General features: G+C 42.5%; 1 protein-coding gene across 1 annotated transcript; it reads left to right on the top strand.

The window, feature by feature from the left end:
- Window positions 1-1,737: 1,737 nt before the first annotated feature.
- On the top strand, window positions 1,738-16,792 carry LOC109216186 (30S ribosomal protein S3, chloroplastic-like). Its single transcript, XM_019380317.1, has 2 exons — window positions 1,738-1,912; window positions 16,131-16,792. The coding sequence occupies exons 1-2, from the start codon at window positions 1,738-1,740 to the stop codon at window positions 16,790-16,792; spliced, it is 837 nt and encodes a 278-aa protein (XP_019235862.1).
- The last annotated feature ends 579 nt before the right edge of the window (window positions 16,793-17,371 follow it).

The following is a 17,371-nucleotide window of genomic DNA, read 5'->3' as shown; positions in this document are numbered from 1 at the left end:
CGGAGCGGGGACTTGTCGTATTTCGTCTAGGACTTGGTTATTTTGGCCCTACACACCTCCAACTCGTATAAAAGGGGTCCAAAACCTATTTTGGAGGGTGAGGACGTTTTTGAGAGAAAAACACAAGCATAAAGCCGCCGTGGAGGCCGGAATTCATCAAGTTCCATCTTTTCTTCCATCAAACTTAGTAATTTTTATGTTTCTTTGTATGATTTGTTGTTTTGCTACCATGTCTATGTGGATCTAAACTTCACGTTCTAGGGTTGTGGTTCTTTCATGACTATTGTTATTCGGATATTGATTTTGATTTCTTAGTTTATCATATTGGTTTATTTATTCAATCCTTCACTTAATTATTTGATTGCTTGATCACCAATTGAATACTATCTACGAATCTTGAATTGAACTCGAAAGTGGGAATTCTAAATTGCATATAAGATTGAGTAGAGCAAGTTCTTGAACTTGGGCATCGGGGAACGGATTCGCGGTTAGGATAGACATATACCTAATTGCCTTGCTTGGTTAATTTACAGGAATTATAAATGCATTCTTGTTAGTTCTAATTTCATAGACATATAGGAGTTAGGTTAGCTTGAATAGGCGAGTAAGAACTCGAGAAATTCTTATGAGCAATATTAACCCTGTTAACCAATAAACTAGATAAATTAGTTAGTCAATTCAATTGAAGAATACAATAGGAATGTTACATAGCCCATAACTCTAGATCGTTTTCATTACATTGATATCATAAAAATCTGCTCTTTCTCTGTTCAAAGTTCATTATTTATATTTCTTAATTTAATTAGTTTAGAATCAAAAATTTCTAGGTTTAATTCTTGTTTAGATAATTAAGATAGTCTAATTTAGTTAATAATTAATCACAAGTCCTCGTGGGTTCGACATCCGACTTTTAGTCACTTTATTACTTGACGATCGCGTATACTTGCATGTGCGTTTGGCCGCAACAATATACACACTATCATATATATATATATATATATATATATATATATATATATATATAATATATATATATATATATATATATATTATATATAATATATATATATATATATATATATTCGACAATAACCGACCAACTTCGATCGGTATTGTAATTGTAACGACCCGACCTGTCGTATTGAGCAATTGCACTTCGGTCGGTTGTTTGAGGGCATGAGGAACTCCGTATGATGTATTATGACTTATGTGAATCGTAGGTTTTGGTTTTCAGGTTATCCAAAATCGATTTGAGAGAATGGTCTCAGCTAGAGGCTTTAAATTTGAAAGGTTTGACCAAGTTTTGACTTTTTAGTATTCGACCCCGTATTTGAATTTTGATGGTTCCGTTAGCTCCGTTAGGTGATTTTGGACTTGGGAGCGCGTCCGAAATGTGAGTTGGAGGTCCGTGGCAGAATTTGGCTTTAATTGGCGAAAGTTGGAATTTTGGCGATTTTGCTCGACAGTGGAAATTTTGATATCGGGGTCAGAATGGAATTTCAGAAGTTGGACTAGGTCCGTAGTATCATTTGTGACGTGTGTGCCAAATTTGGGGTTGAATCTGAGGGTAATTTGGTGTTTTGATGTTGTTTTGAGTGATTCGAAGGTTCGACTAAGTTTGAATGATGTTATGGGATGTGTTGGTATGTTTGGTTGAGGTCCCGAGGGCCTCGGGTGAGTTTCGGGTGGTTGACTGATCAATTCTTGGCTTTAGAAGTTGGCAGATTTTTTGGTGTGATGTTGCAGAGATTTCCTTCATCGCGTTCGCGAGAGGGCTCTCGCGTTCGCGTATGGCATTTGAAAAGAGCAGCTGAGTTGTTCTTCACGTTCGCGAAGGTGTATGACAATAAGGCTACGCGTTCGCGACCAGGTCATCGCGTTCGCACAGAGTCAACAGTCATTGGAGCTTCAGGCATATAAGCCTACACGTTCGCGAGGAGCGTACCGCGTTCGTGTAGGGTCAATCGGCGTAGGCTTCGCATTCGCGAGGAGGTCCTCGCGTTGGCGGAGGAGGAATTCCAGGTCAAGGGCAGTTTGTGCTTCGCGAACGCGAGGGCACTATCGCGTTCGCGAAGAGTAAAATCTGGGCAGGCAGTGTTATATTCAAAATCGAGGGTTTGTTACGACCCGGATTTCCCACCTTCAGGAGTCGTGATGGCACCTACTCGTGAAAGCTAGGCAAGCCAATAATTACAGTTTTACTATTATTATTAACTCAAACAGGAACAGATAATAACTAAAACAAAATAATTATGAAATGCGGAAGTGATATAGCAATCCAACAATTCTAATACATAACTACCCCAACTGATCTGGTGTTACAATTCACGAACGACTAAGATTTACTGCAAATATAAGTCTGAAAGAAGTACAACTGTTCTCGAAATAGAAGAGACTGAAGAAACTAAAACAAGGAAAGGGAACTTCAGGCTCTGCGAACGCCAGCAGATCTACCTTGATCTCCATGGACCGAAGGCAGCAACCTCGAATCTACTCACAAGGTCCAGCACCGAAATCTGCACAAAAAGTGCAGAGTGCAGTATCATTACAACCGACCCCATGTACTGGTAAGTGTCGAGCCTAACCTCGGCGAAGTAGTGACTAGGCTAGGACACGACAACCATATAAACATGTGCAGTTAATTCATATACGAGCAGAACAATAATAACAGAAAATAACAGATAAAGATGGAAAGGGGAAATATGCTGCGGGGAATATCAAATCTAATAGTAATTCAACAGAGAAGCATAATGAACCCCATATTTGTATCAACAGGGATAATGAAACAGTAACACGTGCACGGCATCACCCTTCGTGCTTTTAATCTCGTTCTCACCATAAGAAACAACAGAAATGGCACGGCATCACCCTCCGTGCATTAACTCTCATAATCGTGGCACGACATCACCCTTCGTGCATTAGCTCTCAAATCATGGCACGGCATCACCCTTCGTGCATTAACACTCACAATATCGGCACGGCATCACCCTTCGTGCATTAACACTCACTCACAATATCGTGCGCGACACCACCCTTCATGCTTTACACTCTTCCTCACCCAAACAATAGAAATAATACATTCCGGCAAGGGAATCAACAATGGAACAATAACATCCCGGCAAGGGAATCAACAATAGAAACAATAACATCCCGGCAAGGGAATCAACAATAACCAATCTCGTTTCAACAGTTAATTCCATGAAATAAGTCTCAACTTAGGTCAGTACTCAACAATGATCAAATACTCAACAATATCATAAAACTTGCTTAACATAGAGAAATATCATTTTAAGCATGAACAGTACATGATAATAGACATAACAGTCACAATATAAGACTCACTTGCACGCTCAACATCCACGTATCTCTACGACTAGGTAAGCCTAGCAATTGCGGAAAAGAAACGAAATGCGGAAAAACCAATAAAAACTGAAGATAAATAAAGATAGAAACGTTTAAGATGTCGCTCGGCATAAACCAATACATGTTCTCAAAAATTGGAACAACTCCCAAAACCCGAAATCTTACGAAATCACAAGCTGAGAATGCTTACATAAAGTTCTAACTCCAGAATATCTAGTCAACAGAGAGTACAAAAGACCTAAAGCTAACTGAAAGAGATAGAGAGAGACTCCTCGGTCCGCGGACGCTACAGATATACCTCAAAGTCTCCGAAAGTCGCCTCGTCTCGCTAACGATATGGCTGAGCAGATGAACCTGGATCTGCACACGGAAAAACATGTGCAGGAAAGGGCATGAGTACACCACGGTGGTACCTAGTAAGTGCCAAGCCTAACCTCGGTCGAGTAGTGACGTGGAAGGTCAGGTCCCTACCGGTCATAAACATATATATATATATATATATATATATATATATATATATATATATATATAAAACAGTATAAAGCAACATAGGGTAATAAGAATAACAACAACTACAACAGAGACAAAATCACAGAAAGAAGATAGCTCTACACAGAGATAGCACCCGGGGATCTACCAGGATACCGTCCTGAAATCCCAAAATGTAAATAACCAGCAACCGGGGATCTACCAGGATACCGTACTGTAGTCCCCAAATGTAAATATCCAGTGGATCTCCCGGGTGTCGTCCCGTAGTCCAACTCATAGTGCGCAGGGGATCTACCGGAATACCAATACGTAGTCCCAAATGTAAATACCTAGTACTGGGGGAATCTATCGGGTGCAGTCCCGTAGTTCCAATATAATTGTGCAGGGGGATCTACCGGAATACCGATCCGTAGTCCCAAATAAACAGGCAAGGGGGATCTATCGGGATACCGCCCGTAGTCCCAAAGTAAACACACAACAGCAACACGAAGAATATTCAATTCAATCCAATTTCATACCAAGGTAAAACAGGTATTTCTAACCTAGCACGCTGCACAGAATTCAAATAAAGCAGTTTGAGCAAGTAAAACAATCGACTCATTTAGACATGCTTTCCTAAGCTAGCAGTAGGCTTAAATTGCAAGTAGTATAAACAGGGAAGAAAACACAATTATAGTTACTTAATGAAAATCTGATTTTGAACAATTAGCACATGTACGCACTCGTCACCTCATGTAAAAGGCATTTCATATATCAACAACACCAAATCCTAAGGGGAGTCCCCCCCCCCCCCCCACAAGGTTAGGAAAGCCACTTACCTCGAACCAGCTCAATCAACTCGATATCACGTTCTTGCCATGAGTACCCGACTCCAAATGGCCCAAATCTATTCAAAGTAATTGCATAATGTAAATATAACTTCAAGTAACTAATTCAACTAATTAATTCGAAGCTAATACGCGAAATTAGGAAGATCTCCCAAAAAGTCCCCCGGTCCCACGTCTCGGAATCGGATAAAATTTGCAATCCTAGAATCCTCACACTCTCACGAGTTCAGACCACAAACTAGAATCCTCACACTCTCACGTGTTTATACATACCAAATACACGAAAATCGGACCACAAACAACCCCTCAAATCCCCAATTCCAAGTCTCCAATTTCAAACCCTAAACCCCCAAATTTAACCCTTACAATTTCTTGCCAAATCAGTAGAAAAATACCATAATACCGAGTTTGGGTTCCAAAAACCTTACCTCCTCGAAGCTCCCTTGAATTCTCTCTCAAAAACCTCCCAAAAAGCTCAAAATCCGGATGAAAATGGTGAAGGAATGGGCAAAAATCGCGACAATTACCTTATATAGGTTCTGGCCCAGGGTTTCCGCACCTGCGGCCATTTCCTCGCACCTGCGGTCCCAGGTGCGCATCTGCGAGAATTCACTTAAAGCACCAAGCCGCACCTGCGCTTCTTCTACTGCAACTGCGGTCTCGCAGGTGCGCTCCAGCTCTCTCACCTGCGACTTCAGAACTCCAAACGTCCAGCCGCATCTGCGGCTTCTCCATCGCTTCTACGGGCCCGCACCTGCAGTCCCTTGCACGCAGGTGCGGTTATGACAAATCCAGCCAACTTCAGATTTTTCTTAAGTCCAATTCAACTTCCGTTAAGCACCCGAAACTCACCCGATGCCCCCGGGACCTCAACCAAACATGCCAACCAATCCTAAAACATCATACGAACTTATTCCAACCCTCGAATCACATCAAACAACGCTAAAACCACAATTCACTCTCCAATCCAAGCCTAAGGATCCCCAAAACTTCCTAATTCCGCTTTCGATCAAAAAGTCTATCAAATCTCGTCCCAATGACCTGAAATTTTGCACACACGCCCCAAATGACACGACGGACCTATTCCAACTTCCGGAATTCCATTCCGGCCCCTATCAAATTCCCACTATCGAAACCAGGAACTTCAAAAATTTGACTTTCGTCATTTCAAGCCTAAATAAGCTACGGACCTCCAAAACATAATCCGAACGCGCCCCTAAGCCCGAAATCACCCAACGGAGCTAACGGAATCGACGAAATTCCATTCTGAGGCCGTCTTCGCACTGCTCCGACTACGGTCCAAATTCTAAAGCTTAAGCTCTCATTTAGGGACTAAGTGTCCCAAAACACTCCGAAACTCAAAACGAATCCTCCCGACAACTCACAATAGCAGAAACAAACACGGGGAATGCAGTTAATAGGGGAACGGGGCATTAATTCTTAAAACGATCGGCCGGGTCGTTACAATACTCGTCACCGTGCCTATACGTCAAACTCAATACTAACACGTAGCAAATAAGACAACAACACCTATTCCCTTAAGCTAAGGTTAGACCAAACACTTACCTCGGTTCCACAGCCGAAATCAAGCCTCAATTACCGCTTTACCTCTCAGTTCCACTTCCAATCCGCTTGAATCTAGTCATAATTAACTAATTAACATCAATTAACGCTAAATAAACCAATTCTAATGCATGAGTTAGATTTCCCAATGTTTTCCCCAAAAAGTCAAAAACCGACCCCGGGTCCGCTTGGTCAAAACTCAAAGTTCAAACCAAAACCCGATTACCCATTCATCCACGAACTCAAATATGCAATTTGTTTCGAAATCCGACATCAAATTGAGGTCCAAATCCCCAAAATTCAAAAATCCTAATTTCTACCCAAGAACACCCAATTTTCCCATTAAAAACCCTAGATTTTGAAGTGAAATCATGTAAAAACATGAAATAGATTGAAGAAAAAGAGTTAAGATTCATTTACCTATGATTTGGGGAAGAACTTGCTCTAGGAAAATTGCCCTTTGGAGTTTAGGTTTTGATATTTTGAAGAATGAAGTGAAAATCCCGTCTAAAATCTCACTTAACGGGCTGCAGTTATCGCAATTGCGATCAGGGGTTCGCAATTGCGAACCCTTTGAATTTACTGCTGCCTTCGCATTTGCGACACATATGTCGCAATTTCGGCCAAGTTTCGCATTTGCGAGGTTGGCCTTCCCAGGCCTTGTTCGCATTTGCGACAATATTGTCGCATTTCCCAGGCCGGCAGACTTCGCATTTGCGAAGCTTGATCTCGCATTTGCGAGATCAGAGGCCTGTGCAAAACACCAGATGCACAACTGAGTTTTCTTAAGTTCTAATCACTCCGTGGCCTATCCAAAACTCACCCGAGCCCTTGGGGCTCCAAATAAAACATGCACGCAAGTCTAAAAATATCATACGGACTTGCTCGTGTGATCAAATCATCAAAATAACATCAAAAAATACGAATTTAACCTCAAACTCATGATTTTCCTCAAGAACACTTCAAATTTTCTATTTTCACAACCGAACATCCAAATCACGTCAAACCAACTCTGATTCTCACCAAATTTCGCAGATAGAACTTAAATATCATAACAAACTTGTACCAGGCCATAGGACCAAAATACGGGCCCCATACCAACGAGTTCAACATTAATACATTTCTTTATTTTCATTAAAAACCAGCAAAACAAGTTTTTTCAAAAATTGATTTCTAAAGCTAGGGATCTCTGAATTTGATTCCGGGCATACGCCCAAGTCCCATATTTTTCTACGGACCCTCCGAGACCATCGAAACATGGGTCCTGGACCGTTTACCCAAAATGTTGATCGAAGTCAACAAAAATCATATTTTTAAGCCAAAAATCATTATTTCTTAAATTTTCACACAAAAGCTTTCCGGTATCGCGCTCGGACTGTGCACGCAAATCGAGGAGAGATAAAAGTAGGTTTTCAAGGTCTCAGAACACAGAAATGGATTCTAAACAAAAGATGACCATTTGGGTCATCAAATTCTCCACCTCTAAAACAACCGTTCCTCCTTGAACGGACATAGAAAAGTACCTGAGTCGGTGAAAAGTTGGGGATATCGGCTCCGCATATCAGACTCGAAGTCCCAGGTAGTTGCCTTAATAGGCTGACCTCTCCACTGCACACGAACCGACAGAAAACTCTTCGATCTCAACTCATGAACCTGCCGGTCTAGAATAGCTACCGACTCCTCCTCTGAGGTCAAGTCATTGTCCAACTGGACCGTGCTGAAGTCTAACACGCGAGATGGATTGTCATGATACTTCCGAAGCATGGAGACATGAAACAGTGGATGCACAGCTGATAAACTCGGCGGCAACGCAAGTCTGTACGCCACCTCTCCCACTCGATCAAGGATCTCAAAAGCCCGATGAACCTAGGGCTTAGCTTGCCCCTCTTCCCAAATCTCATCACGCCCTTCATGGGCGACACTCGAAGCAACACTCGCTCTCTGACCATGAATGCCACATCATGAACCTTACGGTCGGCATAACTCTTTTGCCTGGATTGAGCTGTACGAAGCCTATACTGAATGATCTTAACCTTGTCCAAGGCTTCCTGTACTAAATCTGTACCCAACAACCGAGCCACTCCCGGCTCAAACCACCCAACTGGCGATCGACACCGTCTACCATATAATGCCTCATAGGGAGCCATCTGGATGCTTGACTGATAGCTGTTGTTGTAGGAGAACTCTGCTAATGGCAAGATCTGATCCCAAGAACCTCCAAAGTCAATAACATAGGCGCAGAGCATATCCTCCAAAATCTGAATAGTACGCTCGGACTGTCCGTCCGTCTGAGGATGAAATATTGTGCTCAACTCGACCCGTATACACAATTCACGTTGAACTGCCCTCCAGAAATGCGAGGTAAACTGCGTACCCCGATCCGAAATGACAGACACGGGCACACCATGGAGACGAACGATCTCTCGGATATAGATCTCATCTAACCTCTCTGAAGAATAGGAAACTGCCACAAGAATGAAATGTGTTGACTTAGTCAGCCTATCAACAATAACCCATACTGCATCGAACTTCCTCTAAGTCCGTGGGAGTCCAACAACGAAGTCCATGGTGAGACGCTCCCACTTACACTTAGGAATCTCAATCTTCTGAAACAAACCACCAGGTCTCTGATGCTCGTACTTTACCTACTGACAATTTAAACATCGAGCTACATATCAATGATATCCTTCTTCATTCTTCTCCACCAGTAATGCTGCCGCAAATCCTGATACATCTTGGCGGCGCCCAAATAAATAGAATACTGGGAACTATGGGCCTCCTCTAGAATCAACTCACAAAGTCCATCCATATTAGGCACACAAACTCGACTCTGCATCCTCAAGACTCCGTCATCTCCAACTGTAACCTACTTGGCACCACCGTGCCGCACTGTGTCCCTAAGGACTAGCAAATGAGTATTATCATACTGCCGATCCCTGATACGCTCAAATAATGAAGACCGAGCAACCGTACAAGCTAAAATATGGCCGGGCTCAGAAACATCCAACCTCACAAACTGATTGGCTAACGCCTGAACATCCAAAGCAAGCGGCCTCTCACCAACCGGAATATACGTAAGGCTGCCCATACTGGCTGACTTCCTACTCAAAGCATCGGCCACCACATTGGCCTTCCTCGGATGATACAAGATGGTGATATCATAGTCTTTCAATAGCTCCAACCACCTCCTTTGCCTCAAATTTAGCTCCTTCTGCTTGAACAAATATTGTAGACTCTTGTGATCCGTGAACACCTCACATGACACGCCATATAAATAATGCCTCCAAATCTTCAGCGCGTGAACAATGGCTGCTAGCTCCAAATCATGAACTGGATAATTCTTCTCGTGAATCTTCAACTGTCGCGAAGCGTATGCAATAACCTTGCCGTTCTGCATCAACACTGCACCAAGTCCAACATGAGATGCGTCACAATATACTGTAAATGGCCTTGAACCTGTGGGCAAAACCAACAACGACGCCGTAGTCAAAGCTGTCTTGGGCTTCTGGAAGCTCGCCTCACACTCGTCCGACCACCTGAACTGGGCACCCTTCTAGGTCAACCTGGTCATCGGGGCTGCTATAGCTGAAAACCCCTCCACAAGCTGACGGTAATAACCCGCCAAACCCAAGAAACTCCGGATCTCCGTAGCTGATGTGGGTCTAGGTCAGTCCTTGATTGCCTCTATCTTTTTTGGATCCACCTGAATACCCTCTACTGATACAACGTGACCCAAGAAGGCAACTAAACTCAACCAAAACTCACATTTTGAAAACTTGGCATACAACTGATTGTCTCTCAGAGTTTGAAGAACGACCCGAAGATGCTGCTCATGCTCCTCTCGGCTGCAGGAGTAGATCAAAATATCATTAATGAAGGCAATCACGAAGGAATCCAGATACGGCCTGAACACTCGGTTCATCAAATCCATAAAATGTTGCTGGGGCATTTGTCAACCCGAATAACATCACCAAAAACTCATAATGCCTGTACCGAGTGCGAAAAGCTGTCTTAGGGACACCGGATGCCCTAATCCTCAACTGATGGTAGCCAGATCTCAAATCAATCTTCGAAAACACTTTCGCACCCTGAAGCTGATCAAACAAGTCATCAATCCTTGGCAATGGATACTTATTCTTGATGGTGACTTTGTTCAACTACCGATAATCAATACACATCCTCATCGATCCATCCTTCTTCTTAACGAACAACACCGACGCACCACAGGGCGAGAAACTAGGTCTAATAAAGCCCTTATCAAGCAAGTCTTGGAACTGTTCTTTCAGCTCCTTTAACTCTGGCGGGGCCATACGATATGGCGGGATAGAAATGGGCTGAGTTCCCGGAGCCAAATATACAAAAGTCGATATCCCTGTCGGGTGGCATCCCCGGCAAGTCTACAGGAAATACCTCTGGAAACTGCCAAACAATTGGCACGGAATCCATAGAAGGAACCTCAGCACTAGAATCACGAACATAAGCCAAATAAGCCAAACACCCCTTTTCAACCATACACCGAGCCTTCATATAAGAAACAACCCTACTGATAGAATGAACAGGAGTCTCTCTCCACTTCAATCGAGGCAACCCCGGCAAATCTAAGGTCACTGTCTTGGCATGACAGTCCAATATAGCGTCATAAGGTGATAACCAGTCCATCCCCAGAATAACATCAAAGTCAACAATATCGAGAAGTAGGAGGTCTACACGGGTCTCAAGACCCCCAATAATAACCACACACGAGCGATAGACACAATCTACAACAATAAAATCACCCACTGGCATGGACACATATACAGGAGCACTCAAAGAATCACGAGGCACAACCAAATACGTAGCAAAATAAGATGACACATAGGAGTATGTAGACCCTGGATCAAATAGAACTGAAGCATCTCTACTGCAAACGGAAATCGTACCTATGATAACGGCATCGGATGCCTCAGCCTCAGGTCTGGCTGGGAAAGCATAACATCGGGGCTGGGCCCACCACTCTGAACCACATCCCTGGGACGGTCTCCTGCTGGCTGGCCTCCACCTCTAGCGGCTTGACCTCCACCTCTAACACCTCTACCTCTACCTCTAGCTGTTTGATCCCTGCCTCTAGCTGGCTGAGCGGCGGTGGAACACCCGGTGCCTGAACCATGACACGAGAACCCTGATGCTGAGAACTGCTCGACGCTCGAGGGCAAATTCTAGCAATGTGCCTCGGATCGCCACAAGTATAACAAGTCCTCGGCTGCTGGGACTGCTGACCCTGAAACTGTCCCTAACGACTTGAGTAACCACCCTGAAAGCTCTGGAGCGAAGGTGCACTGATAGGATGGTGATACACTGTAGGGTAGCTGATCTGAATACTGTATGTGAGAACCACGGCCACCTGGAGCACCGTGAGAAGCCCGTAGTGCTGAATGAAACGGCCTGGGAGGATGGCCCCTACCAAAAGAATCCCTGCCTCCAGACTAAGCACCAGTGAACCTACCAGAATGAAAAGGCCTCTTGTCAGACCCCTGACCGCTCCCCTGAGCTAGAACCATCTCAACCCGCCTGGCCACATTGGCCGTATCCTGAAAAGAAATCTCGCTCCCTATCTCCTTAGCCACCTGCAATCGAATAGGCTGAGCGAGTCCCTCAATGAACCTCCTCACTCTTTCTCTCTCTCTCGGTGGGGAGTATAAGAAGAGCATGACGAGCCAAATCAACAAACCTAGCCTCATACTGGGTGACAGTCATGGAACCCTACTGGAGGCGCTCAAACTGCCTCCGATAATCCTCTCTCCGGGTGATAGCGAGAAACTTCTCTAGAAATAGCTGAGAGAACTGATCCCACGTCAAAGCAGGCAACCCGACTGATCTAGCCAAACAAAAATCCCTCCACCACTTCTTGGCGGAACCTGATAGGCGAAAAGCTGCAGAGTCGACCCCATTGGTCTCCACTACCCCCAAGTTCCGCAGAACCTCGTGACAACTGACCAAATAATCATGGGGATCCTCTGAAGATGTACCGCCATATGTAGTAGTAAAAAGCTTGGTGAACCTGTCCAGCCTCGACAAGGCATAAGAAGACATAGCTGACCCATCACCGGCCTGTGCTATAACACCCGGTGGAACTACCCCAACTGGCTGAGCTGCTGGAGTCTGAAAATGGGGAGCCATCTGCTCCAGAGAACGAGTAGCAGGAGTCTATGCTCCTCATCCAGCCTGAGAGACAGCTGGTGCTACAGGGAATATGCCTGCCTGAGTGACACTCTCTATAAGGCCCACTAGACGGACCAGAGTATCCTGGAGTACCGGGGGGCGATGAACCCCTCTGGAACCTGGGTTGGCCCTGCTGGTGTCACACCTCCATTTTACACACCTACCCCTAAAGGATAGTGCATAAGGGAGTTTTTTCAATTAAAGTGACATTATTCGAAATGGGATTATTTAATGATCAGAGTCGCCACTTGGGATAGGTTTGGCTTTTGGTATCCCAAGTCACCGGTTTATTTTGAATCCCAAATCGAAGAATTTTTCGACTTTCCAAGTGAAGTCTGCGAACTAGAGATTCTGACTAAGGAATTCTGTTGACCCGGGGGAAGGTGTTAGGCACCCCCGGATCCGTGGTTCTAGCACGGTCGCTTAAACTATCATAATTGGCCTAATATCTGATTTTAAAACATGTTCATCCTATAGTGCAATTTAAAGTTATTTACCGCTTTTAATTAATTTTTAAGGAAGATTGAACGTTGTTTAAAATGTATTTTTGGATCACGTCACATGAAATGCACCCGGATCCGAAACACATTTTATTCAACGTTTTAGGATTTGGATTTGGGTCACATGAAATGCGCACCCGAGTTTAAGAAGGTAATATTATTAAAAGACGAGCCTAAAGCAACTAGCGTGTTGATATCTTTGCGGGAGGCCATGAGAATTCGCTAAATGGCACGTCCCGATTTCTAAGTATCTTTTATGGAGGTAATTAAAGAGGGCCACGCAATTTATGGTTTTATTTGGCGCGGCGCACCTCAATTTCATTTATAAAGGATATCCTGAGGGTGAGCTACTATTATCTATTAAGGTTTGCTACTTAACTTGATAGGCCCAATGCCTAAACCTTATTTTTCTAAAACTAGTAGGTCCAAAATGATTCAGGACTTCCCTATGTTGGGTGTGAAACCAGCCCAGTCCAAAAATGAAAAGAAATAGGTGAAAGACCTGGCCCAGGGACAGGGGTGCGTTACCAGTCCCACTCGTGGAATGGTCCAAAATTTGGGCCACAAAATGAGCCCAATCCGGACGCACAGTTGGAGTTGAGTCTCAAGACCAAATCTCTACGGGTCTGAGCTTAGCAGAACTAATTCATTATGCAACTAGGCCTACGCTAGGCCCAGTCTTTAAAGTCCAAATAACCCAAATAGTAAGGCAAATTAATTTGTGCCAATGTAAGGGAAACCTTTGTTTTCATATGCAAATATTAGATCAATAACAGTGATTAACATGTTTAAACTGAGAGAATATATGACCGGTGGTGTTTTACTTTTGCAGATCTTAAAATTATAATCAATTAGTTTCAAAATTGAACTATGGGAATTAAGTACCAAAACCTTGAATCAGAACTAAAAAAAGTAATGCAAATTCACAGTGTTCTCGCAATCACTTTTCAGTTCAAAAGTATTTAACCTACAGCTAAACATGATAATGAACCTTGACTATATTTAGAAGTCCATAGTCCAATTGTTACAATTATCAAAAATCTAAATCATGTAACTCTCAACACTCTAATGAAGCTTAAGTTCAACACTTGAAGAGGCATGTTTATAAGTAGACTAAGGATACATCAAATTAAACTACACGAATTCAACATGAATCAAACAACATGAGTGTGATTAACAAGGAAATGTGTAACAATTCATAATCTCTTCAATGCTGATCACATACATTCTGATTCATACTTCAACATCATTTAGAGGCCAAGGCAATACCTGGAATTTAGAACCAAAAATAAGAAGATTGAAGGTCAGCCAGGCAGCAACAAAGTAACAGATGCAGTTTCAGCAAAATCCCAGCAAGTCCAATGCAAAATTCAGGAGTTAAGATGCAGCAAACACCAAAAATAAGGTTCAATTGAGCAACGGACCCAGCTGAACCTAAGACCAAACTTTGATGATTCAAATTGACTCTTTGCAGGTGAATTCCACCTAGTTTCAGCACTTGGAAGTGAATTTAAACTGCTGCAGCTTGATGAAATAGTAGATCTGGTGGATTTCTAGGCCATTTTTTGTTGATTTTTTCAGGATTTTTGTTTTGAATTCTAAGTTCTAAACTCTATATACTTGAACTCTCAAATTCTGCAGAAGACTTTGTTGATTTTTAGTATTCTCTCTCAAAATTTCTAGCTTCTAAACTTTGAATTTCAAATTTCAGATCTCTGGACTTAAAACTTGTTTTGCAAGGCAGGGGTACTGCCTTTTATAGGCAAAATTAGGGCAATTTTCAGACTTTTACTTTACACCCTAGCCCCTTCTTTATTTTTAGCTTTTTAGCTTAGAAGTCCTTGAAGGACTAACTTGTTACCCAAGTTATATTACTAAGTTTCTGAATTTCAAATTAGAACCCCCATCTAGAAGGTTCTAGGGGGTTCTACTTTCAGTTACTGCAGGATTCCCTATTTGAAATACCCCAATTACCCTTGATTTTCCCCTGAAATTACTAACTAGGTTAACCTAAACCCAACCCTTTTAACTTGGTCAAAGATGACCAGAGTTAACTACAGGGGCTTAGAATTACTCAGCAATCACCAAATGACATTCAATTAAAACAAAACCCCAAAATTTGAATACAAATCCAAATAACCCTAACTTAAGCTTGAATTAACTACTGAACTCGGGATTGAAAACTACTACTATCTATTATCAGTCAAACCAAAAACTAAGAAACAAACAAAATTAACACAGAATCAGTACGAATAGAGAAGAAAAGGAAATAAAAAACTAAAAAAAACCTAAGAACACTGATCAATGCACAAATTAAAAATCACGTACAAGGTGAAGTAAACGAAGAGTAAAACTAAGAAAACTTACCCATTAAACTTGAGCACGACTGCCTTCCAATTTCAATCGCGAGATAATGTCAATCAACTGTTCTTTGTCAAGAACAGTCAAGTAACATTATCCCATGGTGAAATTGAACCTAAAACTCACGAAGACTGGAGGAGAAGCCTTGCCAAACCAAGTTCTAGGGTTCTGCTTCTTTTGATTTGAAATTCGAGAATTTTGGGGAATATTTGAAGGGAAAGGAGTGTGGATTTGTAATGAGGGGAGGATGGGGGTTCAAGGGTGTTATTTTGGGGGTGTTTGGAGTGGTGGCGCCGCCGGACACGGCGGAGGAGTCCATGGCGGCGCTAGGGTTTGGGATGTTTGGGGGAACTCTAGTGAGATTTGAAGGAGATTAATAGTGTCATGGGTATGAGGAGGGTGAGAGGAGTCTTTTGTGTAAATTTGGGAGTGATTGACCATTTGCCGTCGGCGGAGGTAATTTCCAGCCGGCGGTTTGCAGTGGTAGGCGGCGGAATTAGGGTTTGGGTGTTTGGGGTCTGAGAGACGGCGAGAAGGGGGAGGGGGTAGGGGCGTGTTTGGACATATGTATATTAAAATGTTCCCACTTCTCGTCCGTTGGATCAAAATACCTATACGGCTAGGATTGCACATAAACCAAACGACGCCGTTTTGGGGGGAACTGGGGTGCTGGACCGGATCTGGACCGGGTTTGGGGCGATTTGGACGGGTTTCGGGGTTTAAATTGTTGGGTCAATGAATTGCATTTAAAATTGGCCCAACANTTGTAATGAAAGATATATCTTTAGATGATGAATATGTAGAGATGTAATTCGTTAAAAAAAATGAGATGGAAAAAAAAATCTACAGCTATGCCGTATCGTGATATGTATAATAGTGGGGGATTATGGGACAAAAATAAATCCACTTGGTTTCAGACTGGGTACAACCCAAGGTCATCATTCCCTTTGGTTTTCACAACCAAAAAATTATTCTGAAGGTTTACAAGAAGATCAAAAAATAAGAGATTGTATCAAGAATTATGTACAAAAGAATATGAGAACGTCCTCTGGCGTCGAGGGAATTGCACGTATAGAGATTCAAAAAAGAATCGATCTGATCCAGGTCATAATCTTTATGGGATTCCCAAAATTATTAATAGAAAGTCGACCGCGCGGAATCGAAGAATTACAAACGACCTTACAAAAAGAATTTAATTGTGTAAACCGAAAGCTGAACATTGCTGTCACAAGAATTGCAAAACCTTATGGAAACCCTAATATTCTTGCAGAATTTATAGCTGGACAATTAAAGAATAGAGTTTCCTTTCGAAAAGCAATGAAAAAGGCTATTGAATTAACAGAACAAGCGGATACAAAAGGAATTAGGGTGAGAGGATTCTTTTGTGTAAATTTGGAAGTGATTGACCAATCGCCGCCGGCGGAGGCGATTTTCGGCCGGCGGTTTGCGGTGGTAGGCGGCGGAATTAGGGTTTGGGTGTTTGGGGTCTGAGAGACGGTGAGAAGGGGGAGGGGGGGTAGGGGCATGTTTGGACATATGTATATCAAAATGTTCCCACTTCTCATCCGTTGGATCAAAATACCTAGACGGGTAGGATTGCACATAAACCAAACGACGTCGTTTTGGGGGGAACAGGGGTGATGGATCGGATCTGGGCCGGGTTTGGGGCGATTTGGACGGGTTTCAGGGGTTTAAATTTTTGGGTCAATGAATTGCATTTAAAATCTGCTCAACAAATGCATACCCAACAAGCCAAATTTCTTTTCCTTCAATTCCTTTTCTTTTAATCCTTTTTCCTTTATTTCTTAACCTGCCTAATTAAGCTATAATTAAAACTACTACTAATATACCAATTTAAAGGAAACCAAAATTTAAACCAAACAAAACAAATCAAAATTTTTGTGATTTTTGTACAACCCTAATTACTAATTAATCTAAATATGTAAAATTAAATCCTAAATGCCCATGCAATATCTTTTGTATTTTTATGAATTATTTAAAACTAAACGTGCACACACAAATAAAAATACACACAAAATTACGCAATTAAATCCTAAAAATCAAATAATA

This window comes from Nicotiana attenuata, unplaced genomic scaffold, assembly GCF_001879085.1.
Source record: "Nicotiana attenuata strain UT unplaced genomic scaffold, NIATTr2, whole genome shotgun sequence".
Classification (NCBI taxonomy): Eukaryota; Viridiplantae; Streptophyta; class Magnoliopsida; order Solanales; family Solanaceae; genus Nicotiana; species Nicotiana attenuata.
The sequence above is the reverse complement of the archived record's forward strand: the minus strand, read 5'-3'. Positions and strand labels throughout refer to the sequence as shown.